Here is a 26,525-nt window from a genome sequence, read left to right as displayed (position 1 = left end):
GGGCACTCTGACACCAGCTATTAAAGATTCCTAACTCTTTCTGTCAAAGCAGCTTGGGTGGATATTTGCAATTAATGATCCCCCGAAGTTTCTACAAGCTAAGCCATTCATAAATCCAAAGTAAGAAAGTGGCAGGCTTTTACAGCACTGATAAATGGCAGGAGGCAATAGCTCCATTGGGCAATAATTCTCATTTCACCCAACCTCCCTGGCTTGGGCTTGCAGGTGCATCCCAGAGACTATTTTCAGCCGTACCAGCATTTCTACAGGAAGCACCAGAAGGACATTCATGCACAAGGATCAGCACTACAAAGCAATGTAAGCTCAAGAGATGTGCACAGCCAAGGATCGGGATGTCTCCATCCACATTGTGGCTTACCTAGAGTGAAAGCAGGAGAATGCCTGCTCAGGGGTAGCAGAGCTGAAGGGTTAGAAAGAGACAGGGCAGGAAGCTAGGTAAGAAGATTACCTTTCCCCGTCGGAGGCAGGTCCCAGTGGCAGACCGTGGAGCCTGTGCCCACTTTGCTGAAATTTAAAGTTGGCCCCGGGTGCGGAGAGCCAATCAGCTCCTGCCCAAGGACATTTGGCAGCTCTGGCAGCACCCGCAGATAACCAGGGGGAGTAATTTCCAGCTAAAAATGTGTTTGTGGTGAAAGACAGCTATCAAATGTTCCACCTGGCTGGATAAACAGAAAGCACAGTTTATAAATATCTGTTCTGAAGGCAAAATTGCTCGATGATTAGCGCAGATCTTAGTGTGGCACATGTCCAGCTTGGTTATTGATAAGAGGGTGTGCAGTGGGTCTTGGCTTGCTCACTGTGACCAACATGGGAAAGCCGGCAGGGCTGCAGAAAGGGAAGGGCAATATCCAGAGCCAGGCCTGGTTCTGGCCCTTTGGCACAGAAGGGCAGTATTGGCCAAGCTGAGAGCCACCACCATGCTGTGTCTTCTGACACTTGCTTTTTGGGTTTCAACCTCAACCCCTCCGAGCTAAACCTATGCAAGTGCAGAGTGGCAAAAAAGAAAAAAAATCTATTTTTCCATGCACTGCTTGCACAGGTCCCTTTGAGCCCAACTTCATGACAAAGAAGCGCTACAGAGGTGTGCATGATGTACAAACCCTCCTCCCCACCACCTCTAGTTTTGGTGTCATTGCTGATCACCTATGCCCTTGCCAAGAAGGGTTCCCACTGCTGCGGCCAGTCTGGCTCAGGCACTCACTGTGGTGGTGGTGACAGCAGCTGCCATCCCCACTCCCCACTCTGTTCTAACCCAAACCCCAGGAGCTGGCACGACTGCTGCATTATCACCAGAAACGCTTAAACCATCAGCATCCAGCCTTGAGCAGGAGCAAATCCCAGAGCCAGCAGGAAACTGACGCTTGCCCACTGGCCAGGGAGCGGCAGTCAGATGCCACCGCACAGGGCAGTCAGCCCATGTGCCTTGGCTCCTGGAGGAGAGCTTTTGCCAGGTGCCTGGGGGGCTGACGCACATGGGACTGGGCTACACGCCCTGTGGGAGCGGGACCCAGCCCCTGGCAGTTCCAGGGCCCTTTGTCCATGCTGCTTCCCTGACGTCTCTGGGCACCCCCCGGGGATGTGGATGATGGGAGACTTGCGTCCCCCCACCAGCCATGAGCGCATGCAGGGCTCCCCAGTGCCACCATAGGGATTTGTCTCCATGGGTGCCTATGCTGCAGGCAGCACCTCCTGCCTCTCCAGCAACTGCAGCCTGGCTTTGGCACACGGAAGCAGTTTTGTACAATGGCCAGCAACTTGCTGTTGTGAGAATAGACTAGTTCTGCAGTTGGACCTACAGCAGGAGCTGAACTCAGCTTCCCTTCCTAGGACTGCAAGAGCAGCACAGTACCTGCCATAAACTGTGCATAATGGGCATCACTATTCCCAAATGGTGGCATCTGTCTGGAACCCAGTGGGATTTATTCCATCCCTATCCGTAATGCAGATCTCCAGTTGGCCAGGGACACACTCCAGTTGAGGAGTGACCCTGAGCAGGGATCTTGAGGACTCCCAGCCAGGCATCCCCATCACTGATGTAGGAGGGAAGTAGCTGCACCACTGTCACTGTGACAGCCCTACCTTGTTCTGGGAATGAGGCTGTGTGACAGGGACATTTTGGGCTGCAGTTCTGGTGTTCAAGACACACATCCAAGTTGCCCAGCCTTCTACCCACATGCCTGGTGCAGGGATGAAGAAGCAAAGCCCTCATTACAGGGGTGTGCATCTATAGCTAGTGATGCCCAGAAAAAGAAATTAGTGTTTTTACCCTTATTAACATTGCCTGGTGTGTGGTCAGGCCATGGGAGGCATGTTACCAAGGAATGGAAGATGTGGTAAAATTATCATTGCTCAAGTATTGGAAATTCACATCAACTCTACATAAAACATGTCTGTAATCCCACAGCAGTGTCCCTAAGAGCACCCTTTCATTTTTCAGAGGGGACTCTACAGAGGCTTTCCAAGTTAGCCTTGGTGTTCCTCCCTCCTTTCATGTGCATCTGAGCTGGAATAATAAGATTCAGCCCTAAGCATCATGGACAACTGTAGCCCCTCAGCCCCTCACCAAGTGCTGTGCTGCCCCACTGACCCCAGCAAATTTGGCAGCAAACCTTTTGTCACCAGCAGGCTCAGTTCAGTTGCTTCATTTCATTTCATTTCATTTCATTTCATTTCATTTCATTTCATTTCATTTCACTTTGCAAGATACAAAATAAAAAAGCCTGGAACAGAGCCAGCGCACATGGCAAGCTGCCTGGCGTCTCCTCTGGCATGCAGTGGCTGCAGGGAGCCTTTGGATGCACCCTCCTGAGTGGGCTGGGGCAGGCAGGAACAGCACCAGGGCTGCCCCCCTGCTCACTGGCTGTAGTAGTAATCCTGGCCATACACATCGTATCCGTGCCCTTTGTAGTAGCCGTACTCATCCTCGTAGGCCCGGTAGCTGTCCCCGCGTGCATACCCATCCTGTTCCTCGTACCCACCCTCCGTGGTGCCCTCGTCCCCCCGGCCGTAGTCCCTGGCCGTCACATCATACTCCCACAGCTCCCCAGCTGTGGTAGCATCTGTGGTGGCATCTGTGGGTCCCCCATCAACCATAGTTGTCGCCTGGGTCAGACCATCTTCATTGGTAGTGCTGGCGATGGTGGTGGCTTCGGTTTCCTCCTCCTCCTCCTCTTCCTCTTCTTCTTCCTCCTCCTCCTCTTCCTCCGCTTCCTCAGCTTCACCAGTGCCCTCCTCAGCCACTGCAGTGCCATTGCCATGAGGTCCAATACCCTCTGTGGTATTGGTGCTTGTGCCATTGACACCATTCTCGTTCTCATCTACTTCTTCTTCCTCCTCTTCCTCCTCTTCCTCCTCATTCTCATCACTGTCTTCATTTTCAGAGTCTTCCCCCTTGCTGGCAGTCCTCTGCCTGATCCCTTTCAGGGTCTCTTGGCAGCCCTTGCCCTGGCAGAGGGAAGACAGCACAGCATTACTGGGGTGTCAGGAGGCTGCACCTCCATGTGGCAAGGGGCAGGTATGGGCACAGCTGAGCATCCCCCCACACCTTGCATGGCAGGACTCTCTTTTTGGGGTACCCCTTCCAACCCCAAGTTAATGCCCAGAGCCTGGTCCAGCTGTGGGTATTTCCACAGCAGCTCCCCAAGCAGAAACAGGGTGCAGGGCATCCCAACGGGTGCAAGCAAATATGCAGTGAACAGAGCCCTCCCCATGGGAGGTCCCCAAGCCACACCTGCTGGGGGGATGTGACGTCTCCTCCCAGTGCACCCTGGCAGTCCCCAGGGGCTGCTCTGGCGGGGTGTCCAGCGGCCTTGGTGCCAGCATGAAATGGCTCCTGCAGGGACAGGGACAGAACAGGGCAGAGGGTCAGCAGCTGGAGTGGAGCGCAGGCCTCCCAGCAACGAGAGGGGTACGCAGCATCCACACACAGCATTTGGGCATTGCTCCGAGTTCCCTGCTTTCCCACAGGTCTTGTTCCAGGCTGAAATGGAGAAGCTGCAGCAGCGCAGCTGGAGCCATGCAATTAAGTGGTGGTGGCTGGAGCTGGGTGTTCCCATTCTGGCTCTGCGTTTTGCTTTGCAAAGCATGTAAAGGTTTTCTTCTGAAGTTACCTCTCCCAGTTTCCAGTAAACAAAGAAAGCCACAGGCACACTACATGTGGGCACGCTGCACATCATGTGTGGATGGTCAGTGAGAGTGTGATGGCTCAAAGGCAGGCGTGAGCCCAAACTCCACCAGCAATCAGCCATCAGCAATGCTTGGCCCCAGAGATCAGCAGCACAGCAGGGCTCTCAGTGGGATGCCTGGCTATAAAAAGGTGAGGAATAAACCAAATGCAAACAGAGCCTGGAGCAGCCTCTGAGGAACTGGTGGGGCAGTTCACCCAGTGCCCAGCCTGGGAGGAGGAACATGTTGCTACCAGCAAATGAGCCCAGCCATGGCAGGGAGATGTGAGGTCAGTGTCATCACCGCCTTGGGCAATCCCCACCACTCACACGCCAAGACCAAGGACACCTACCCTGGCATTTTGGGCCACCTCAGACCTTGGAATACTGACAGGTGCACCTGATGGCAGAGAAAACCCAGGCTGCTCTTCTCTCCAACAGGAGAGACATCAAATTGCACTGTGCAGCTAGCTGTGCCAGTGGGAGCGATGCTCCCCATCCAGCAGCCACTATAGCAGTGCTCTTTACATACCTATAACTGACCTTGGGGCCTTTCAGCATGATTCCTCTTGCTGACCACGCTGACAGTGAAGGCACATCCCTGCCTAGGAACAGCCACTGCTCTGGTGCTCTCCAAACGAAAAGGGCAGACCCAAACAGCGGCTACATTCCTGCATATCACTTAATTTCTTCCTGAGAAATGAAATTCCACCTTCTGCTGCCCATCCCACTACTCAAATTTATCCCTAGAGATTGCAGTGGTAGGGGAGAGGAACAGGCAAAATGGGGCAAATTGCAGGGAGGTGCCAGGGTTGGCACAGGGGCCACCCCATACTGTATCCCAACCCTGGATTGGTCTCCAAAGGGGAATTTAAAACCAGAATCCCAGGTTTTCATTAAATAACTTTTGAAAAAGAAAAAAATAAAAGACTTGATTAGGTCTGATACACAGGTTTCCAAGCATACCTGATCCTTATTTCAAAGTTCCTGTGTGCCTGAGACCACTGGATAATTTTTGAGCATTTGTAGCCTGAGGAGACACAAAAGACTTTTGTAACCCCTTGCATTTAATTTTGGACCTGGGTGACTCTCACAACTACAGAGGTGCCCAAGCTCATACTGATCCAGCAGACAGGAGCAGCTTTATCATCTGACTGGTAAAAAATGTGTCTTTCCCAATATAGCATCAGTTTGTGTCACTCCACAGACACACATGCAGAGCTTAACAGGATTTTCCGTAGAAATTTTCTCAGTGCTGTAAGGGCAACAGATCCTGAAAGAGGAAGGTAAGAGGAGTCCCTAACAGCACCTTCTTCCTTGTATGAACCTCCTTGCTTCTGTTCTTTGACCGGTCCTGCTCCTTTATGAGCCACTGAAAATGGAAACCCAGAGAGTTTGTCTCAGAGTTGTTTGGTGCAACCCCCGCCCAGGAAGAAAAAGGAAAGAAAAAGGAAAAAATTGACAAAAAAGTAATAAAACAAGCCCCAGAGTAGAAAATCCAGTTGTATCCAGAGTGCAAGGCTGTGGGCGGTCAGTGACCACAAATGCTGATGAGCAGAGACTACAAAACCAAAGTTCCCAAATTCCCGTATTTGTTTTGCAGGCTGCTGGTTTGCCATACTCACCCCCCCTTCCTCCTCCTCTGAGCCATCCCCCTCTTCCTCGGATGAGTCACTGCCCTAAGAAGAGGGAAAACCAAGTTGGAGGCAGGTGGGTGGGTTTCCAGTGGTGTCATGAGTACAATGTTCTGTGCTCAGGCCCATGGGCCAGTGCAAACAGGGCACAGACTGTGCCCCCATCTCATTTGGGCCAAAATCTCTGCATTTGGAGGGCGGCAAAGCAGCAGCAACCCCTCAGAAGCACCCACCTGGTACCGTCGCTGCGGGGGATACACGTAGATGTATCTGTACAGGTAATGCCGGTGCCGGCTCTTGAAAACCTACCGGAAGAAGGAGGGGGAAAATCCCATCAGTCTGGGGACCTGGACCTGGGTACAGGAGCCACCAAAATGGGCCCTCCCTCAAGACCAGCCTCGTGTGGGACGGGGCACGCAGGGTGGAGGAGACCCTACCGCGTTCTCTTCCGAGCCGTCCAGCTTGGGTTGCCGCAGCCAGCTCTTGACCTGGGGAAAAGGTGGGTTGGTACAAGCCCCACACCAGCCCCGGGGAGGCCGGGGGGTCCCCCCTCACCTGGCACTCACCGAGAAGGCGCAGGCCATCCCCACCAGGCAGACAAAGACCAGGACACTCCTCATGGCTGCTTTCTCTAGGAACAGCAAAACACGTCGAGGGCTTGCTTTTCAGCTAGAAAGCACCGACACTACTCCAAACCATCCACATGTCTGTGTCCATGTGGCTGAGCGAGGAGAAGAAAGGCTGACCTCCAGCCACTTCTTGGTGCAGTCACCCAACCCCTCCATAGACCCAATTCCTTCTTTTCTTTTTCTCCTTTTTTTTTTTTTTAAAGATCAGCCTCAATTTCCATGAATATATGTTGTTTGTTCTAGAAGCCACAAAATACCAGAAAAGCAAGTTTCACCATGTAGTGGACTCATCCTTTCCTGGAGCAGGACTACTCACTCCTGCTTCCCCATTGCCTTTGAGGGAGGGGAGAAAGCCAAGCCCCACTGGAGATGTGACAGGAGCAGCTGGGAGCACTGCCCACGGTGGCCGCCCTCCCACAGCTCCAAGACCTGCTCAGGCTCTGCCCAGGGAGCAGTGCTCCTGGGAATCACACCACAGACAGTTTTAACCTCACTGAGGAAAAACAAACGAGCAAACAAATAATGGAAATAATTGGCTTCTACAGCCTGCCATTGGCAAAAATAACAGTGGCAAGGCACCAATGCAAAGAGCCCCCCACAGGCACACTTGGAAGGGACTTGCCTCTGGGCAGGTCTGAGCTGCAGACCCGAAGCACCAAAACACAGCCTGCCCTCCTCCATCAAGGAGCAAGGAGCACACCCAAACCTTCCAGCAGCACCCCAGCCTTCCCCCAGGGAGGGATGCTCCCAGCATCCTCCCGAGCTCAGCCAGGCCCACTGACCTTCCTTTTTCCTACCCTTCCTCTGCCTAAACTCAACATCAGCTGAGCTTGTGAGGAGTCGTTGTTACATTTGTCTGTGCTTGAAGTTTCCCTATTTTTGCTTAACTCAGGCTAGAAAACAAGCGGCCACAAGCTTCCCTGACCTCACAGCAAGGCTCTGGATGCTCATCCCCTCCACCCAAGCGCTTCATGAAGCCACAGCCCCAGGCAAGGAATAAAAGCAGCACCCTGTCCTGCCAGCAAGCTGAGCCCCTCCATCTCCCTGCAAAAATCAGACAGCAATGCACAACCCAGCTGGGAAGAGCAGCAGCAAGCTTACCCTGCCCCAGCACCGAGAGCTACCCACGGAGTCAGCTGGCACAGATTTCCTCCTGCTGCTGCCCTGCTGGGATATAAGGTCTGGTTTTGCCCCCCCCCCAAGCCAGTCACCGCCCTGCCCGGAGTGACGCCGGCCCTCCAGAGTGCACCAAAAACCCTCCAAAACTTAAACGCTGGCAGATTTGGTGCACAAACATAGCGCCCCGTGCTGCTGCCAAACCCAGCAAGGTTTGCACTGCACCGCTTAATTGAGGGTCTGGCCTCAGATGAGCGGCCGGGAGGCCGAGGGTATAATAACACTCTGGGTTTTAATTAAAATAAATATTGGGAAATCTGTTCCTGGGGGGTGTCCACCTCCATTTTTGGGAAATTCTGTCACTGTTTTTTCAAGTAGACAAAATGACCAACCTCAAAGGCCCGGCTCCACAGCCAGTTGGATAGAGCCATTAGACTGAAAAGAAAGCTAAATCCAAACAAATCCCTCTCCAGGATGCCTGCAGAAGCCTTGGTAAAGGCAGGGAAAGGAAAGGGGACTCAGATACAGGTGACACCTTTGGGAGCCATTTCTGCCACAGTGTTGCTACAAACTGCAAGTCTGCTTTTTTTCTAATGCCCCACTAACTACCCAGACCCACACAGGGGCCAGCCCAGTCCCCTGCTCTCCAAAATCAGGCGTTGCTCAGTTAAAATCTGTGTTTGTCCCCAGCAAAGCAGAATAACTGCTTGGGGTGGGGGGAAAAGTGAAAAAAACCCCAACCATGCGTCCGCTCAAATCTCACTGGGGACTTTGGTGGCAGGATACAGCAAGCGGATGCTGCCCCGACACCCACCTCTGCAGGGACGTCTTTTCTCCTTTACCTATATTTATCATTTCCTGCTTGGATTTCAGCCACCCAGCTCTCCAGTGCACCTCTGCTGCCTCTTTCCCAGATTTTTCTTGCACTCTTCAGCAAAGGCCCCTGAGCTCCTGCACATCTGGGCTGCAGCAGTTCAGAGAATGACTCCTCACCAAATGCAGCTTTGCTTCCCACAGGGGTGAGGAGAACTGCAAATCCCACCTGATGCACCTACAGCCCTAGGAAAGGGAACAGTGATGCTGAAAAATAAATGCCTTTAGGCAGGTCTGTAATGGTCAGCCTAGCCAGTGGTAAAATTGAGGTTATTTAGGACAAAAAAATCCACTTTGCCATGAAAGACCCGAATGTTGTGTCTCAAAACTAGGCGTACAAACAGCCTCACCCTCAAGCAGGGGAGCCCAGCATTGACAGGTACATGATGGGGAGTTGATAATTGCTGGAACACTATACACATAACTTGTTTCTGGGGAGGGAGGGGTCCCCCCATAGCCCCTCGAGGGTCCAGCAGCCCTGGCAGCAGGCCATGCCACATGCCCACCGTGCAACCCTGGGGCTGCAGGGCACAGCTGCCCCTGCTCCATGGGCTTCAAAGCCCATTGTGTCACTGTGAGGAGTCCTAATTATAAGGGAGGTCTGGAGCTGGCCGTGGCTTTCAGCTAATGCCTCATGCCAGGAAAACCCACACAAAAAAAAAAAGAAAAAAGAAAAAAGAAAAAAAAAACCCCAGCCATGCAGTTTTTTGGTGCCAACACAGCAGCCTCTGATAAAGAGAGAGATGAGCATTGAGAAGATTCCTGTGTCCCCTCCTGCTCCATGGGGCTGGAGCAGCTGGAGGGCCTGCCCTGCTGGGGGTGGTACAGGGGGTTCAGGACAGAGACAGCCGTGCTTCCCATTGTCCCCTGCTGTCCTAAGCTGCCTGGCCCAGGAAAGCAGTGAGCATGTGCCCAGCTTTGAGCTTAAAATTTCACCAAGGCTTGGGAACAGAGAGTCCTGGTGGGAGGCGATTTTTAATGTAATTAAAGGGCTTCTGCTCCAGGCTGCTTAAAAAAAACATATGGAAAACTGACTATAAAAACACATATTTCACCCAAGATCCCTAAAAAGCACCAGGATAATTAATGTGTGCCCAAGTGCCTTGTGCAGCCAGCACCTATGTTTAGCTCCTGGAGTGGGTGCTGCCCAGGCAGGCCACCAGCAGCAGCAACCTCACCAGCACCATGCCGGGAGACCAGCAGGGAACTCAGCAAGCACATCCAAAACATTTCCATTTTAATTTTATTTTTTATTATTACTTTAAAAAGCATCACATCACAGGCTTGGAGCATTGGTCTCTTAATGCTTTTGCAAGAACTCTGTCTCTCCAAGGCAGCAGGGCTTGGAGGGATCACCCCTTTGTCTGAAAGGAATCTGGTATTAAAAGTGATTGCAGGCTCTGAAAGCTTTATGAAAATGATCTCACCTTGCTGGAAATAAAACACAGAACAGCTTATCTGCTTCCAAGGGATGGGGCTTTGACCAGCGTGGTCTAGTGGAAGGTGGGGTTTGCACCGGCCGCCAGCCACAGCTCAGTTCTGCAGCTGGGTGGGCTTGCACCCAGCAAGGGCACCTCGTACAGTTTGGGTGTACTTGCCTCAGCCCCTGAGGACCTCAGGGTCAGAGTGTCCCTGTCTGGCACAGGCTGACATGGCTCCTAGGTCGAAATTTAATTATTATTTTTGCAGGGTAGTAAATGAGCAGAGCAGAGTGCTCCTGTCCTGCCCGGGAGCACTGCAGGGCTGAGGCTGCACCATCCTATTTCCACGCCCTGGAGCTATTCTGAAAGGAAACCTCAGGGCCAAAAATAAGTAAAGAAAACAAAACCAGAAGGACACTTTGAGCATGGGGGGAAGGGACCAAGGTGCTGCTGCAGCCAGGGAAAGGGGCACACCTGCTATGCAGCTCTGTGCCCAGAGCACCCCCAAAATATGTACAGGGGGCACCTGAGGCTGAGTTTGCCCTGGCCTCCACCTCTCTCCACATGCTGTCAGGGACAGGAGTGTGTGTGCCATGGTCACCAGCTGGGGAGAGAAGTGATGAGCAAGAAGAGGGAGCAACAGTGTGAGAATAAGGAATGCCTCTCTTTCCCCTTACCTCTCAGAACACAAACACAAATGCAAACCAGCATCAGCTGCACACACAGCTCATTATTCTTTTGGCAACATCCAATTTTAGGATAAAAGTGTGAGGGGAGAATATCTGAAATGCACCATGTGTCAGTCTCCATTACCAGTACACAATCTTTATATATTGGCCCTCTGCAACTAAATGTTTAGTATGATTTTCCTTTTTCTTTGAGCAGAAATCAGGAAAAGGAAATAAATTCTATTTACATTCCTGGCAAAATGCGGGTCAGGAGTAGCTCTGTAATGTGAGCACTTTGAAGCACCCTGAACTCAGGGAAAAAACCGCAGCAAATCACCAAGGCAAGGTCACAGCTTTATCACAAATCCCAGACTCGCCACCACCCAGGCCCTCACATGTTTGAGCAATATCTGTACATTGGATCTCCTCAGGTTTTTTGTTTGTTTTTCTTTTTTTTCAGGAGCAAGAAACACCTCATCAGCCAGAGTAAGTTACCAGGTCTGGTCTCCCACCTTTCTCTGCCTCCATCCACATGTGAGAGCTCTCAACCACATCCTCAGGACAAAAAGCCAAATAAACCCCCCAAAATGCCCTATTTTCAGGAGCAGAGCAGGAAGACAGCCTGCGTTCATTGCAGAAGTATCAACCAACAGCCTGCACACGCAGCTTAGGAACTGAGCTCTCAAGCAAAGTTAAGCCAGTGTCCCTGGACCATCAGGCATCTGGATGGAGCGGAGGCACACTGCTTCTGTGCTGCACTAGTGATGGCTGCCTGCCTCCCGGGCTGCACACACTGCTCTAACCTGGGAAAAACCCTGAATCTGGGATTAAAAAGGTGCCACATGCAGCAGAGGCAGAGTGTGCTACATGTGTCAGCAGGAACTGCTGCTCTTGTACATGTCATTTGTTACTGTGTACACACAGGAGTTGCAGAAGAGTGATATATGTATCCACATATCATAGAATCACAGAATGCTTTGGATTGGAAGGTACCTTAAAGCTCATCTAGTCCCAATCCCCTGCCATGAGCAGGGACACCTCCCATTAGACCAGGTTACTCAAAGCCCCATCTGACCCGGCCAAAATACACAGAGAAGTATGTGTCTTCTACAAAAAGTACTCAGGCACTCATTTCATATTATAGAAAGGTGGCTTTGGAAGTTTTCACACTGTCATGAAACTCCTTTTTGCTCTGCAGGTGAAACAACATCAGGTCTAGGGCAGAAAGGGCAGGTGTTGCCTCTGCCCCCCACGTGCAGGTTCAGCCCCTGTGTTCAGTAACCTGATGCCTTCTGCTAAAACACAACAACAGCTCTTTGCAGCTTTGCATTTCAGGGTGTGAAAATAGGAAAAAACTGAACTGCAAACCACTTGCTCACTCTGCAGCTTTAAGGTTTCTGTCATGAGTTTGGGGAGTGCAGTACAGGTGGATTTAAGGTTTCCATCATGAGCTGGATGGTGCAGTACAGGTGGATGTTAACACTTGCACTTTATTTGTACCATCCTGTGGTGCCTGGGTCCTTGGGGCAGTGCTGAGGGGACCACAAAACTCCCAAGACATGGCTGAGCCAAGGCTGGGAAAGTTATTTGCCATCAAAGTGCATGGCAGTAAAGGGAGCTGGAAGAAAAATTTCCTACGAGCATTTGAAAGGTTTGTAACATTTTGGGGTTTCACTGAGGTAAGAGACTGTTTTACCACGTCTGGGATATTTCTTTTGTTCAGATTGATGGCCTCGGTGATTCCATCAGAGGTTTTTTCTCCCCATTGAAAAGGGCAGAGAAACACAATCAAATTCTCCTGGCCGCACTTCGTGCTTGGAGAGGAGTGGTTCCCACCACAGAATTCCATCACAGGGGGCACAGAAGAGACGACCCCATCAGACCTGAAGGGAGCTTACAAGAAAGAGGAAGAGATATTTCTTACAAGGGCATGTAGTGACAAGATAAGGGGGGATGGCTTCAAACTGAGAGAGAAGAGGTTTAGATTTGGTCTTAGGAGGAAATTCTTTGCTGTGAAGGTGGTGAGGCACTGGCACAGGTTGCCCAGAGAAGTCATAGGTGCCCCATCCCTGGAAGTGTTCCAGACCAGGCTGGATGGGGCTCTGAGCAACCTGGTCTAGTGAAAGGTATCCCTGCCCATGGCAGGGAGGTTGGACTGTGATGGGGTTTAAGGTCCTTCCCAACCAAGACCATTCTGTGATTCTATCATTGTTTCTTCCACAGATATTCCTGTTTCTCTAAAGACAAACACAGGCCAAGGAAAAGCCCTGCAGCCAGCTGTAGAACTCAGATCACCACAGGAAGCCCAGGACATTTGTCTGCACTGTCAAAAAAGTCACTGCTGGATGGAGAGGTGGTCTGCAGGTGCAGGGGTCTCTCTGTTGCTCCCACCAAAGCCAGGAAAATAAGGGGGTTGAATAAGTGCAGCTTGTGTGCCATGGCTGCCCCAAGTTCCGCTGCCACAGCCAGGCTCAGCACTGCTGCCTCCCACCACTTCAGCCACACCAGCTACTTATTAAAAATAGAATTTTTTCTTCTTGGAAAGGACAAAAAAAAAACCAACACAAGAAACCTTTCTTTTAAGATGATGCAAACTCATGTTTTCACAAACCCAAATGGATCCAAAAATACCTGCTTTAAACCCCAATGCTGATTTATGGGTAAATCGCAGCATTCAGCTCTGGAGCCACCCCCAATGCACAAAGAGCGTCATGTGGGTGGATAATAAAAGCATACATTGACGTGGGCATTTTTTATCCCTGCCTAACCCATCAGGAAAACTGACCCTGACAACTCCATGGCATAATCATCTCGAAACTGGAGGCAGGAACATCTCCAGTGATGGCAAAGCCTGTGGCTGACCTCCCAGCTGCTTTTCCTGACAGCCCAACAGCAGAGAGCAAGAGCTCTCCCCTTGACTGCTCACAGCGCATAGACACATGGCACAAAAACCAAATACATAAACTCCTAAAAATGCCTTAAAGTCCTCCAAGAGAGCATCTTTTGGTCACTCTCTCTCTGTCCATCCAGAACCTCACCCTGTAAAGTGCTGCCCATCATCAAGCCCTTCCAGATGTCAAGCAGGGTGGCCCTGCTCATACACAGATGAACAGCATTTGATTGGGATAGTCCAGTGCCACCAGTGTCCCCCAAAACCTTGCAGATGTCCTTGCCAGGTTCTGGGCACATCCCTGCATGGGCCCAACACGAGCGGCTCCCTCCCTGCGGCCAGGCAGGAGGTTTTCCCAGAGAAGGGCAATGCCCAGGAGGGATGGTGCCGTGGGAAGCTGTCCTGGCAGGACCGGCAGGCAGCAGCCAGCTCTGGCACCGGCTCCGTGGCTTTTGGGGAGCAGCCAGCCAGCGGGAGGCAAGCTTTGGGCGTTGCTGGCCAGGACACGAGGGCAGTGGCAGCACGTCCCCGGGAAGGCACGTGAAGGGCAGCACAGCCGGATACCCTCAGCCCTGTTGGCAGGGCACTCGTGCCTCCCGCTCAGACTAAACCCAGATCTCTCCAGTTTTTCTCTCCATGCACGAGCTGAGGAGGACGGGGACACGCAGTCCCCTGCCCAGCTGTGCCAGGCTGCTGTGCACCCCAGCACCGCTCCCACAAGGATGAGGATGGACACAGGGTCATGCACCAACTTGCAAGAAGCGATTTCCCCCCACCCCTGCTACGTCTCGACCGTCCTGCTCGCAGGCCGGGCTCACTGCAGAGCTGCACTCCTCTTCCTGGAGGGATCCGAAAAAAGCTGCTCCATCCCCACCCCCGCCAGCTGTCGCTACGCAAACATCACCTCTGATGGCCCCAGCGATGTGACCCAGCCCCGCGGCAGAGGCGGCACCAGAACGTGGCCGCTGCCTGAGCAGCGGCACCGCTTGCTGGACACGGGAGAGCTCACGGCCCTGCCCTGCCCTGCAGCGGCACACACGCCGCTGCTGCAGCTTTAAACCACAGCCACAGGGATGCGCAGACCCAGCCCTTTTCGCTGCAGCCAAACCCACGCTTGATGTCTTTCACCCCACTTGGTGGGGCTGCACACCAGAATTTTGGTGCCCATGACCCTGACAGGCATCGCTGCCATCACAGCGTCCCCAGCTACTTACACGATTGATCCGAGGGGTCCAAAAAATAAGGGCCAGGTCACAGCTGAGGTATTCACCGTGAAGTGGGGACTAGTGGGATGGAGAGTCAGGAAAGAGGCTCATTCCCAAGGCAGCAGCGTGGGGAAGCTGCAACTTTCAGAGCTGATCTCATAGAGAAGCAAAAAAAGGTTACACAGGGTGAAAAAAATGTAATTTCCACAAAAAACAGGAGCTGTTCAGCTACCAGCCTTCATAGTGGTGGAAACAGGCTACAAATTAAGTGTGGTTCTGCTAAAAGTAGCAAAAAATAATTTAGTTTTTTTACCGGTTCTTGAGTTTGGTACTGCAATGCTCAGCACTGACACCCCTGAGCCCCAACAGCTGAAGGGCATGTACCCACTCACCCTGCCCCCTTGGGTACTGTCCCCTGCAGAGCCACCACCTCATGCTGTAAAAGTGACACAACAGCCCAAGGCTTCACCTGTCAGCATCGAAACCTACATTGTACAGCTTGTCCTGCCACGTGAACAAGGAAGAAGCACCTGGGTGGGATTTAAAATAATGTAATTTTAAATAATATGTTGTTTATGTGCTTGCTGATAGGAGGAAAAACCCAACCAAGTGGCACATAGGGTAAAACAGGCTTTACTCACGATAACACCTTTTGCCTGCTCACCTGCATCTCTGCTGCAGGGGACCTGGTACCAGAGGCCACCACTGGCACACAGAAACAGTGGCCCAGAAGAGCCCTCATGCCCTGGGACATCTTTCCAGCACCCCAGGAAGAGCAGCACAACCCTTGCTCACATTGCAGGAAGTGACGGCCATAATAGAGCAAAGCCCCAGGCCCGGCTCACTGGGGTCATCAGCCACATTTTCCACCCCACTGCGGGTTCACCGAAGGGCAGGGATGGCCTTTGGGGTGCCTGGAAATAGAGTGGGTGGGAACACCCTCAGCTTTTGCTTTCCCCCTCCCCCTAGCATGCTGTGGCTCCCCACACAAATATCCTGCTCTCTGCTTCCCACTCCCTCTAGTCCAGCCCCAAATTGCAGACCCTGCCACGCCCAGGAGGAAAAAACAGCAATACCTCAAACCACACTTCAGTCGAGTTTGGTGGCTTTAATGGTGATTAAAGAAATCAACAGGGTACATCTCAGCTTTGAAATACAAGTGCAAAAAGGATACAGTATAATGTTTTCTGTACATTTCTTACAAAATATTAAAAATATTACATACATCCCATCCTGAAGTGGTACTTCACACCCTGCTGCGCCCATGCACCACGTGTGCACACCAGCTGTAGCTTTTCCGTGTTATGTGCGGGACATGGAGTTAATGGAAAGCTCCAGCTGGAGTCTGGGCAGGTATGTTTGGGGCAGTGGTAGGTAAATACAAGGGGTGAACACAGGGACCTTTCTGCCCAGCATGCCCAGAAGTGCCAAGCCACCACTGTGCCCCTGGGGCAAGTGGGCAGCATCACCCTGCTGGCACTCACAGCTCTCAGCTGCTCTCCAGTTTGATACAGAAAATGCCTTTTCTCGCTGTGGTTCAGCGTTCTCCCTGTGCCTGGCAACACCTACCCCTTCACTCCCTGTGTAGCGTGCCCAGGCCTAGCCCTGGCGAACCCGACTCCATTTTAACCACAGCATCTTCTTGAGAAGAAGTCAACCAGGCTATATGACAAATAAATTAACCCCTCCTCCCCCCACATCCCCCACGCCACTGAGGCCATGGGGCACGGGTCAGTACCCGTCCTGGCAGTCATTGTCATCATAGTCAGCAGCAGGTCTGTGGCGGAGGGCGCCCAGCCGCCGCTTGCGGCCCCCGCTCTCCAGGCTCTGCTGGGAGCTGTCGTCCCCATGGCTGCTGGACTCGCGGGTGGCATCCTCCTGGGAGTGGCTCTCCACATCATCATCATCCTCCTGGGACTCACTGTTGTCACTCTCTGTGGACCTGCTGTCCTCACCTGTGTTGTCCTCTGGGCTGCTGTCATCCTCTGGGGACTCAGGGCTCTCGGCCGATGTGGTCGGCACAGAGTCATTCTCATCCTCCTCTGATTCCTCCACAGTGTCCTCTGTGGACTGGCTCTGGTCATCATCATCTTCCCTGTACCTGCTTGGTTCACCCTCTTCTTCCCTGGACTCACTGTCAGGTGTGGACAGCACACTCCTGTCCTCAGCAGAATCCCAGTCCTCCTGCCCTTCCCAGGTCCAGCTGCTGCTGTGCTCATTCAAGGTTCTCACCACCTCCGGGGACTCCCCTGGCTCTTCATCTGACTGCTCATCAGTGCCCTCCCTGGACTCACTGTCCTCTTTCTCCCTGGAGGGGCTGTCCTCTCCATCCACATCCCCATCCTCCCTGGAGCGGCTGGAGCTTTTCTCCTCTGACTGGCTGTCAACAGGCTCTTCTGACTGACTGTTGTCCTCCACAGAGGGGCTGTCTTCTCCAGAGTCACCATCCTCCACCTCGGGGGACCTGCTGTCACCCTCCTCCCAGCGGTGGGAGCCAGCCCCCTGGGCACTCTCCCAGCTGTTCCCCAGGGCACGGGGACCAGCCTGGCGCATCCTGTAGCTGCTGCCTGGACCGTCAAAGACAGAGGGGTCATCCCCCTGCATGGCTTCATCCTGGAAGTCATAGCTCTCCTCCTCCTGGCTGCTGCTGCTGGCCCCTCCGTGCCTGTGGGTGCGCCCAAAGCCGTAGTTCCTGTAGCGCCGGTGGTCTGCCCCGATGCTCTCGCTGCTGCTGCTGCTGCTGCTGCTGCTGTCGCCGTGCCCCCTGCCAGCCCCGGCATCCCCTCGGCGAGCATCGTGCTCGTGTTCTCCTGCCCCATCGGCACCAGCCACGTAGGTAGGGCCCTCACCCCTCTCCTCTTCCCCGTTGGCATCAAAGGTGTCATCCCCACTGTCATCCTCCTCGTCCAGGAACCTGTCGCCGTGGGAGGGAAATCCGTTGGCTCTGGTGCCGTAGTGGTCTCCGTTGTCACCATCATCAGTGTCACGTGCATCCGCCTCCTGTGGAGGTGACAAACAGAGATGAATGCTAAGCCAAACACAACCTTGACCAATGCCAGGTTTGGGGCCAGGGAGGCTTTCCTGGCAGAACAAAACACTCCACTCACTCACTCACCAGGAAACCAAGGTCATTCCCATTGTGGGCGCCCATGTCCTCATGGTCCACCTGGTTCACATGCTGAGCCTGCCCAACTCGGCCTCCCATGTCTTGGCCACTGAGCTCACCCATCTCCTCATTCACGGCATTCCCACCCGTCAGGTCCCTGGCAAGAGCATTTTCGGCTGGCTCCGGACTGGCAGGAGGATGAATGCCATCTCCTCCATCCAGGTGGTTGCCCAGCTTGCTGATATAATCTTCATTTGCAGTATCCTGGAGGCAAAACATGACACAGTGCCTTGGTTTATTAAACACCAACCACAGCACACTTATTGCTGCTGCTGCTGCAGGACCTCACTCCCAAGCCATGCAAGAGCTCAAGCCTTTTTTATTTCTTGCACCTCAACCCTTCAGTTAATTCTGCTGATACAAAATAAAATCGTAGCCACCAACAAAAGGGCAGCCCAGAAAACCTCAAACTGGGATAGTGCAGAGCACAGAAACTCCTTTCACAGGGCCAACACAGCAGAAGGTGTCAGGTGAACTGGGAACGTGCTCAGGGAGGCAAGTCAAAACACGGCGAAACCAACCTAGCTTGAAAAGACTTGAGCAGAGAGACAAAGCTCAAAGACCCACAGAAGCAGCAGATCCCTCCCAGGCTCCTGGTCCAAGGTTGCCTGCCCAGGGCTGGTTCCCCCTCCCAGACTTGCTCCCTGAGGGGCTGCTACCTGTGGGACAGGGGCACCTGTGGCTTACCTCCTGCAGGGCGCTGGAGTGGGTGGGTTCATGGCCAGGCACCTAAACACATCCAGGAGACATTTGATCAGTGATCAGTGTGCCTTGGCTGGGCAAAATGAACAGGTTTGGGGTGGGAGTGTCAATCCAGGGTTACTTACGGGGTGAGCACAGGCCATGGCCCAGAGAAGCAGCGCCAGGAATGCAGCCCTCATGTCAGTTGTGGTCCCTGGGGCTGCAACAAGGAATGAAATATTTGCACACTAGAGCAAAGCATTTGCACGTGCCTCTGGCTGGAACTTGGCCCCAAAAAGCCCTCCCAAATGATACAGCCTTGCCATCCTGGCACAGCGCTCAGCCTGGCGTGTCATCAAACAGCCAGGGACTTGTCCTTGTGCCTCCTCCTGTCACCTCCTGTGCAGAAACCTCCCTTTAATTTGGGATTTGAAGTACCTAGCCATGCGCTGGCAGATTTTTTGTCTAAACATCACTAAAGAGCAGGAAAGCTCTCTTGAATTTCCTGTTCCCATAGTAATGTCACCACCCAGCTGAGCTCAGTGCTTGTGACAGGAGCCTGCACCTCAGATGGGTAGCACTGTGAGAACACGGGCTGCAGAGCTGTACCTCCCACCTGGAGTGGTCCCCACAGCCAGAAAAAATCTTACACCATTCCAAAGTGGAGCATCCCAAAGAGATAACCCCATGGAGAGCTGCACCGCCAGAGCCCGCTGGGTCGGCACTCCAGCAGCACTGCTGCCTGGCAGGCGGATAAAGCAGTGGGGGCTTTCCTCCAGCTCTGCTCTCATTTTCCAAGCATTTTCTTTAACCAGCCCAGCACCTTATCCCCATGGGACACACTGACCACACTGAACATCACCCTGCACCCAAAACACGATGGAACAAGCACGCTCCTGATTTCTTCCCTGACAAAGCAACACCTGAATCGCAGCTGACAAGTATCCTGCTTTCAGCCAAAACTTGTGAGGAAATCTACAACCCCTGTTCCCAAACGTCACCATTTTCACTCCAGGCAATGCCAGATCAATCCAAAGAAACCAAACCCTTTACCTTAAGGTGCGATGCAAGCCCGTGTCTCCTCTGCTGGGGATGGGATGAGCTGGCTGCCCGTGTTGGGATGCTCCAGGCTGTGTGTCCCCGGGTGGCTGGGCAGGCATTTAACCGCTGGCCAGTACCAGCCCCGGGCCGGGGGCAGCCAATGGCACCGCCGGGCAGCGCTGCTGTGCCTGGAGGTGTCACCGGGAACTGGCCTCCCACGCTTCCTCTGGCCTCCGCCAGGACGCTGGCCCTAAAAAAGCTCCTTGTGGTTGCAGGATGACGAGATGGGCTGGCAGTTAATGACGGACTGCTCTGGCCGTCTGTTTTGACAGCTAAATCTATCCCATTCACACACTTCCCGCTGTGACACACACAAACAACTACGGCGTCACCCACGCCGAGCGCTGGACCCTATCCCATGGATGACATCCTCCTAACCCGTGCACTTGGGAGCAGTGTTTGCCCTGTGCCATGGGCCAGGGTGCTGAAACCCACAGGGGACCATTTCCCTGCCAGGTCTCAGCCTTGCCCTGTACCTTGAGGCAGGAGCACAAAACCACGCTAGAAAGAGAGGGCTTGTCTTATTTTCATGCCCACACAGGCACTCGTGCCAGGGAGCAGGGAAATACTAAATGGAGATGTATAGGGAGCATCCCACACTCTGCACTGAGTGTAGCATTCCAGTGCTCCTTCCAGCTGCTGGACAGGGAGAGGATGAAACCTCTGCTCTGGAAAACTCAGGCCACAATATGTGCCATGGGGACGTGGACAGGGCTGCGGCTTTGCAGGCATTCACAGGAGATGCTGGCACTGCGAAATAAATGACTGAAGGAAACTTGGGCAGGGTCAGGATTGAGACAGGGCTCTGTAAACTGCAGGTTGTCTGAATTTGCCCAGGCTATAGAAAACAGCATCCGGAGGGAATGCCTCGTGCTGGACAGAGCATCTTGTGAAACCAGACACGTCAGTCTGCTGCTGGGTTTAATTTCATCCTCACAATCTCCTGCTGTTTCCCCCAACTTCCTTACCAGCCCACAGTCCAGGTGTGTCTGCCCTGTGAGGACTGCAAGGTGCCGAATGTCATGAGCATCATTTTTTCTCCTTCCTCCTGCCCCCCATGCACGGAAGCCCCAGTGTAACTCGGCCCCACTATTTTCCCCACAGCCCCTTGGCCTCGAGATGGTCACCATCAAGCCACTCACTCTCATGCCCATACCTTCAACAGATGTTTTCCCTCTTCTTCCCTACCTGATCCCTGCTGCAGATATCGTGGGATGTATTTTCCCTTTGACCTGAGACAAAATTATACCCCTGTCCCCAGCCAGATATGAGTTCATATTGCCAACCTTTTTTAGGCACCTCCAACAACTACCATGTTTTGTTGTATTTTTTTTTTTTGTAATGTCAAACCTGCATTTAACTCAGGCCCCAAAGATCTGGTGCTGCCTCATGTCCAGGTGCTGTGGTGCAAGAAGGAGATAAACACCAAGCTCTACATGCCCAGTTCTTTTATAACACAGGTCACCCATTACCCCACCAGCCACCACCCAAATGTCACTTCCCTCCTTTCCAGTGGCCCTGAAATACCCACAGCACCAGCACACCCAACAATGCTCACTGCCAGCACCCCAGCCTGACCCTCGTCCCTGTAATCTCCAATAGCCCTGGGTCAAACAACAAGGCCTGTCCCCCGAATCCCTTCCAGAGATCATCCTACAGCATTAGCCAGACTGCCCAAGCAGATCTGCCTGTGTTTTGCAAGGAAAGGAAACCCCAGCCCACATACTGTAACCTTAAATTAACCCTATGAAGAAAAGAATTATTAATTATTATTTTTGTTGTTACATCAGAGGTGAGAAATGGACTGAGGGTGGGAGCAGCAGCTGTCTGATGGGTGCTTTAAATGCCACTGGGCATTTCCCCAAGTCCTACCCTACCGAGATGCTCAGTCTCTGGAAGGAAGATGGGGGAAACCTGGCACCATCAGACTACCAGGGAGGAGGTGGCCAAGTGAGAAATGAGAAGACTGGCAGGGCTGGTAAGAAGATGCAGGAATATCACTTCTCTGTTTGACAATTTGGACTGTGTGGTGTTCATGAGAACAGAAGAAATAAATGAGTGCAGACAGCAGGAGGGATAAGAGACGCCAAAGCCAAGAGTAAAGCTGGCATTGCAGAGAACCAGCTGGTGGAGAAGGAATGTAACAGCTGCTCTCCCCCACTGATCGAGACAGCTCAGCATCAAAAACTCAAGAAAGTGATATTGTTCAAAAAACCATCATTCCCTCTCTTTTTTTCCAGTCCAGGGTATTTTAATAGTATTAATGTTGCTGATGCACTTCTCTCCTGAATAGACCTATGGGTTTTGACAGCAGCATCAAAAGGAAAAGGATCAACGAATGAACTGGAGCAAGGGAGACTAGGATGAGGGCAGGACCCAAGGCACATGTCCTCAGCATTCAACACCAGCTCCTACCTTGCAGTCAGATCCAAATCCAAATCCCTTTGCCCTACACTGTCTGGTGACAGGTGTTATAATGCAGTTTCATTTTGCTACCTGAATAAATATTGTCTGTGTTTCACAGCATTAACGTGACACAGAACCCAGTAGCTAATGGTGGCATTTTAGGTGTTTGAAAAGCAGCACTGATATTCCAACTCCTTCTGGGAGCAAGCCTCAAAGCTACAAATGCTGTGATAAGGAATTACCAGTGCGTTTGTCACAGCATGGAGGCATGCACAAGTTTGGTTTCTGCTAAGCCTCTAAAAAATGCTACTTCTTGCTGGTAAAAAACATCTCATAGGAGCCTGAGTCATGGGGCCCTGAATTACAGACACACACAGGGCACCTGCTAATGCTAGACCTCTGCACAGGACCGACAGCCCTCTCCCCTGGCCTCCTGTCAGCACAGAGGTAGGATCATTAACCCACCCTTCCATATTCACCATAGAGTTTCCTTCGCAGTCAGAGAAAACAGGCACTTTTAAGGTGCCAGTCATTTGCCCTATTTCAGGCATCACAGGCTGTTTGAAGTCTCTGTGACACTGTCGAAGGGAGGTGCCGACCTTATCCTACCAACAAGAAGAAGCACCATGCCCTTTCTCAAAACACATGAAAGGCAAACTCCCAAAATCCCTCACTCCCCGCCTCCTATGCCAGCCCCACACTCCCCTCACTTCTATTTCTAGCATTTTTCTACCATCCCACTCTGAGCAGTGGGCTCCAGCGACACCAGCACATCGCCCCTATGGCCTGTTGGAATGAAGGCTCACAGGTGTTGTACCTGCTCTGTGCCACTTTTGCCAAAGCAAAACGCATGGAGCAATAACTGCTATCCACATCGTGCCGGCTGCAGCTGGAGCTCATGGGGGGACAGGTACCTTGTGTCATCCCTGCCAGATGTGTGTGACTGGATTGTCAGGTCCTATAAATCCATATTTATCAGTCAGCTTGGCTGAATTCACTCATTTGAGGCTGTAACTTCATCAGATGTGGATAAGGATGTCTCATTTCTGCCTGGTCACTGTCAGATCCAACACATCTTCCTGCACACAGGCAATAGTGCATCTTGCTGCCCTCGGTCAAAATAAGGGCAGGGGCAGATGCTCAGCTCTGCCTCACAGCAGGGACTGGTTTTGACAACGCTGGCACAGCTACCAGGTAGCTCCAGTGCCATGGGGCTGTCAATAGCTCAGCACTGACAGCAGTAATCTTAGAGACACCAGTGAGTAATTACAGCTCCTAACATCTCATTCAGAGTACAGTATCTTTCACAATCACTTCCTGCTCACAATTCAGCCCCTTGGGAGGTGAGAGCAATAAGTATTTGTAGATCACAAGGTGGAAGTGGAACAATAACACAGCCTTAACGTGAAAAGCTCTCTGCACCTTTCACCCTGTGCTTGCTCCCACTCCAGCTGGAATTGCAGAGATCTGGAAAGCCGTGCAGCATCAGTGCTCTCAAGAAGGAAAATACAGCAGTGATCACATCAGTGAGCTCCTCAGGGTGACATAGGAGCAGCTGTGCTGTGTGTGTGGGTCAGGTCCATGTCTGTGTCCTGAGTCACAGCACCCTGATTTTTTGTTGGAGGGGAAAAAAACATCAGGAGGAAATGGCTGATGGAAATGATTGTACGAAACAGGCACTGCATGAGTGCAAATGGGTAATGCGGAGGCACAGGCTGCCCAGAGTGGGCAGTGAGGTCAGGGCAGGGCTGGCAGCTCAAGGGATGAAGATGTCTGTATGGAGTGCCAGACCCTCCTAGAGAGTGGTCAGCTCTCCTCTGATTCCTGTACTGTCATTATGGCTCACTTGGGCTAAATTTATTGCTGCTCAGTGTAGCTGGACAGGAAGCATTACCACAGTCCCCTGGGAGCCTGGAAAACTGGACAGACACCATTAATGCAGCTCTGACCAAGAGACTGGCAGCAATTTGGCTCATACCTCCAAAGGACATTTGAATCCTCAAAATCCTGATAACACTAAAAAAATACCAGAAGGAACCAAAAAAAAAAACCAAACCCCCCAATAAAACCCCCAAACTCCCCAGTACCATAAAACCAAGCAATGCCAAACAACTCACAAAACCAGAGAAGTCTCAACCCAATACAACCACAGAAAATAAAAGCACACCACATCACACATTCAGTGACTTTCATTTGGTTCACAATCTAACTTTCTATTAACTATTATTATGTGAGTGCTGTACCCACATCTTTCACAATATTCCATATTGCACAAGGGTCTATGTCATAGAAAAAATAAAAATCCCACAGAAGCTACTCTACATTATACAGGAATCTACATGCTTATGATAAACCACTTTTCAGCAAGAAACAAGTATTAAATCCAAGGAGATGTTTCTTGGTTTTCTGTAGTTCTAAAAAGGGTGGTTAAATACTGGGGGGAGGGGTAGGCCAAGCTTAAGCATTATAGCAGTGTTCTGAATATCAGAGCAACAAAGAAAAATCCGCAGTTGCTTACTGGAAGTTATTTTCCTGAAAACAATACATGGAATTGTTGGTGACAAGCCTGTATGAGCACTCAGCCAGCAGCCAAAGTGCTCTGTAGGTGTGGGTGGGTAAGGGCAGGAAGTCTTTCCCTTCTGACATCCTCTTAAAGCACAGAGGTGTTGGGGCTGATGTGAAGCTGTGCACAGCTGACTTCCAGCACCCAAAAACAGAGCTCAGGAACATCACCACAGCACCTGACAGCACCCACCTCTGATCCTGAGGCAGGGGTCTGCATTCCTGCTCCACTTTCACAGGGACTGCAGTAGGAATTGAAGCTGACTGCTTTTAAGACCTACATTTATGAGATCTTCAACTTATTCCCCCAGTAATCAGTTCACCCAATTCAGATACCAGTTATAAGGCTGGATCAAGTGTTCACTGTCAACACCATGATGACTTTAACACTCTTCCTTGTTTGACCTGTTGATGAATAAAGCTTTTTCTTCTCCCCTAGTTGTTCTTCGTAATATTGTACCAATCACCTTAAATGAGCAGCTGTAAATTACTGATGGAGTCTTACACAACAGCCTAATTCTGCTGGGCAAGTGTATTCACACTCTGTTAAACTTCCAGCAGAATTCAATGGTACACCTCAAAGGAGTTGCATACGTGTGATTGCACATGCCCATCACTACCTTTTGACTCAGTCTAGTTCCTCTTCACTATTCTTGCTGGAAATCTCTCTTGTTACTCAGTGCTTTTTTTCTGAGTGCAGAATGCATACAAGAATATTGCACAGGAGATAAGAAGCAGGAATCTTAAAAAATGTTCATAAGAAATGAATATTGGATAAGCATTGACACTTGTGCACAGAATTTGATTTTGCATAACCAGTCACAAACAAGAAGATGTGAAAATATGTTTTATAGGCAAACAGGGCAAACTGATGCAAACAGATGAGAGCAAGGTGCTGTCTGGGGAAGCAGGGTGGAGAGCAGGTGCTGCCTATTCCCTACCTGCATGGTCCCACAGCAGGACCAGGAATGCAAAGCTCCCCTCCAACTGTTTTTAGTGACTTCAGAGCTCCAGTTATTGACAAAAGCTTTCCTGAGGGTTTCTAGTACTTGTGAATCCTGACATGTCTGCAAAGCCCGGCACTGCCTGCTCCAGTCACGTATGTAACTGTGCTGCAGGAGCAGCCCTGCTCTGCCCAGATGTAATTACATGGTACATGCTGCGGCTTTCTACGAGGAAGTGGCATCACCACCTCTGTCTTCCGCCAGTCTCCTCTCCAGAGGCAGCCCAAATGGGAATGCAAAGCCATGAAAGGACTTCCTTTGTCTGCCCAACCACGCGGGAGCTGGAGGATCCCTGGAAGAGTCACCCCAGCTTATGCGCCAGGGCATCCTTTACCTTCAGCAGGGTCTTGGCACTCCTTACTGAAGAAATCAGGCCACAAAAGCTGATCTGTCTCACCCATAATCCCATCATCACTGTGGTTTAAGAACTTCACTACACAGCCCACGTTCAAATCTCACCCATGCCCACAGCCATCATCTCTTCATATGACTAATGTGCTCCAGCAGGTAAGCTCAAATCTTTTCATTCCCTCCAACCGAAAAATGAATGGAATAAAGGGAGGTCTCAGTTTGATTCACTTCCCCATTTTTTTCCTTTCAATGAAACCAAAACCCAAAATAAAGCCAGTGTGAGCTGGCTGAGCATTAATGCAAACTGTGCACTCAAACAGGCGTCATCAAACCCCACTCAGTTTTGGGATCTTTTCCAGAAAAGCCCATAATTTTCCATTAACAAACCCAGCCCTCGCTGTGCTGTACCAGGACAGCCCCACAGCCAACAAGGGGCTAATGGCCATGATCCCAGCACAGCGGTGCAGCACAGGGAAATGCTGCCATGATGCAGGTGTGGGATGCAGCACAGAGGGGCTGATGTGTGGGAGCAAGAGATGGGCATGGGCTGGGCACTGCAGACCCCTGAGTGATGCACAGCTTACCAACACTTGGGCCAAAACTTCTGGCTTTAGGGGGTAACAAAGAAACTAGA

The 26,525-nt window shown here is 51.7% G+C and overlaps 2 protein-coding genes across 6 annotated transcripts in view; both read right to left on the bottom strand.

Annotated features, from left to right (window-relative positions):
* Window positions 1-2,651: 2,651 nt before the first annotated feature.
* On the bottom strand, window positions 2,652-14,761 carry LOC104697259 (integrin binding sialoprotein). Of its 3 annotated transcripts, none has more exons than XM_039551664.1 (7): window positions 14,630-14,761; window positions 6,385-6,449; window positions 6,256-6,306; window positions 6,052-6,123; window positions 5,810-5,863; window positions 3,752-3,853; window positions 2,652-3,465 (listed from the first exon to the last, which is right to left on the bottom strand). In XM_039551664.1, exons 2-7 carry the CDS (start codon window positions 6,436-6,438, stop codon window positions 2,875-2,877), a joined length of 924 nt encoding a protein of 307 aa, XP_039407598.1. In that variant the 5' UTR covers window positions 6,439-6,449; window positions 14,630-14,761; the 3' UTR covers window positions 2,652-2,874. The 3 variants fall into 3 exon arrangements, with proteins under 3 accessions (XP_039407598.1, XP_010410350.1, XP_039407597.1); XM_010412048.3 differs by lacking the exon at window positions 14,630-14,761 and adding an exon at window positions 14,320-14,469; XM_039551663.1 differs by lacking the exon at window positions 14,630-14,761 and adding an exon at window positions 7,549-11,508.
* Window positions 14,762-15,708: 947 nt separating this feature from the next.
* Window positions 15,709-26,525, bottom strand: part of LOC104697337 (dentin matrix acidic phosphoprotein 1) — a 20,910-nt gene continuing 10,093 nt past the window's right edge. The window contains exons 2-6 of one of the 3 annotated variants that reach the window (XM_039551610.1): window positions 19,521-19,770; window positions 18,614-18,687; window positions 18,474-18,515; window positions 17,736-17,990; window positions 15,709-17,620 (exon numbers count right to left, since the gene is read on the bottom strand). In XM_039551610.1, coding sequence (XP_039407544.1) covers window positions 16,352-17,620; window positions 17,736-17,990; window positions 18,474-18,515; window positions 18,614-18,667 — 1,620 coding nt within the window. In that variant the 5' untranslated portion in view covers window positions 18,668-18,687; window positions 19,521-19,770 and the 3' untranslated portion in view covers window positions 15,709-16,351. Of the gene's footprint in view, window positions 17,621-17,735; window positions 17,991-18,473; window positions 18,516-18,613; window positions 18,688-19,520; window positions 22,612-26,525 lie in introns of those variants that run through there. The other 2 variants (XM_039551611.1, XM_039551609.1) reach the window with 2 other exon arrangements.

The sequence above is a fragment of the Corvus cornix genome, chromosome 4 (genome assembly GCF_000738735.6).
Source record: "Corvus cornix cornix isolate S_Up_H32 chromosome 4, ASM73873v5, whole genome shotgun sequence".
NCBI lineage: Eukaryota > Metazoa > Chordata > Aves > Passeriformes > Corvidae > Corvus > Corvus cornix.
This window is presented reverse-complemented; position numbering and strand designations above follow the sequence as displayed.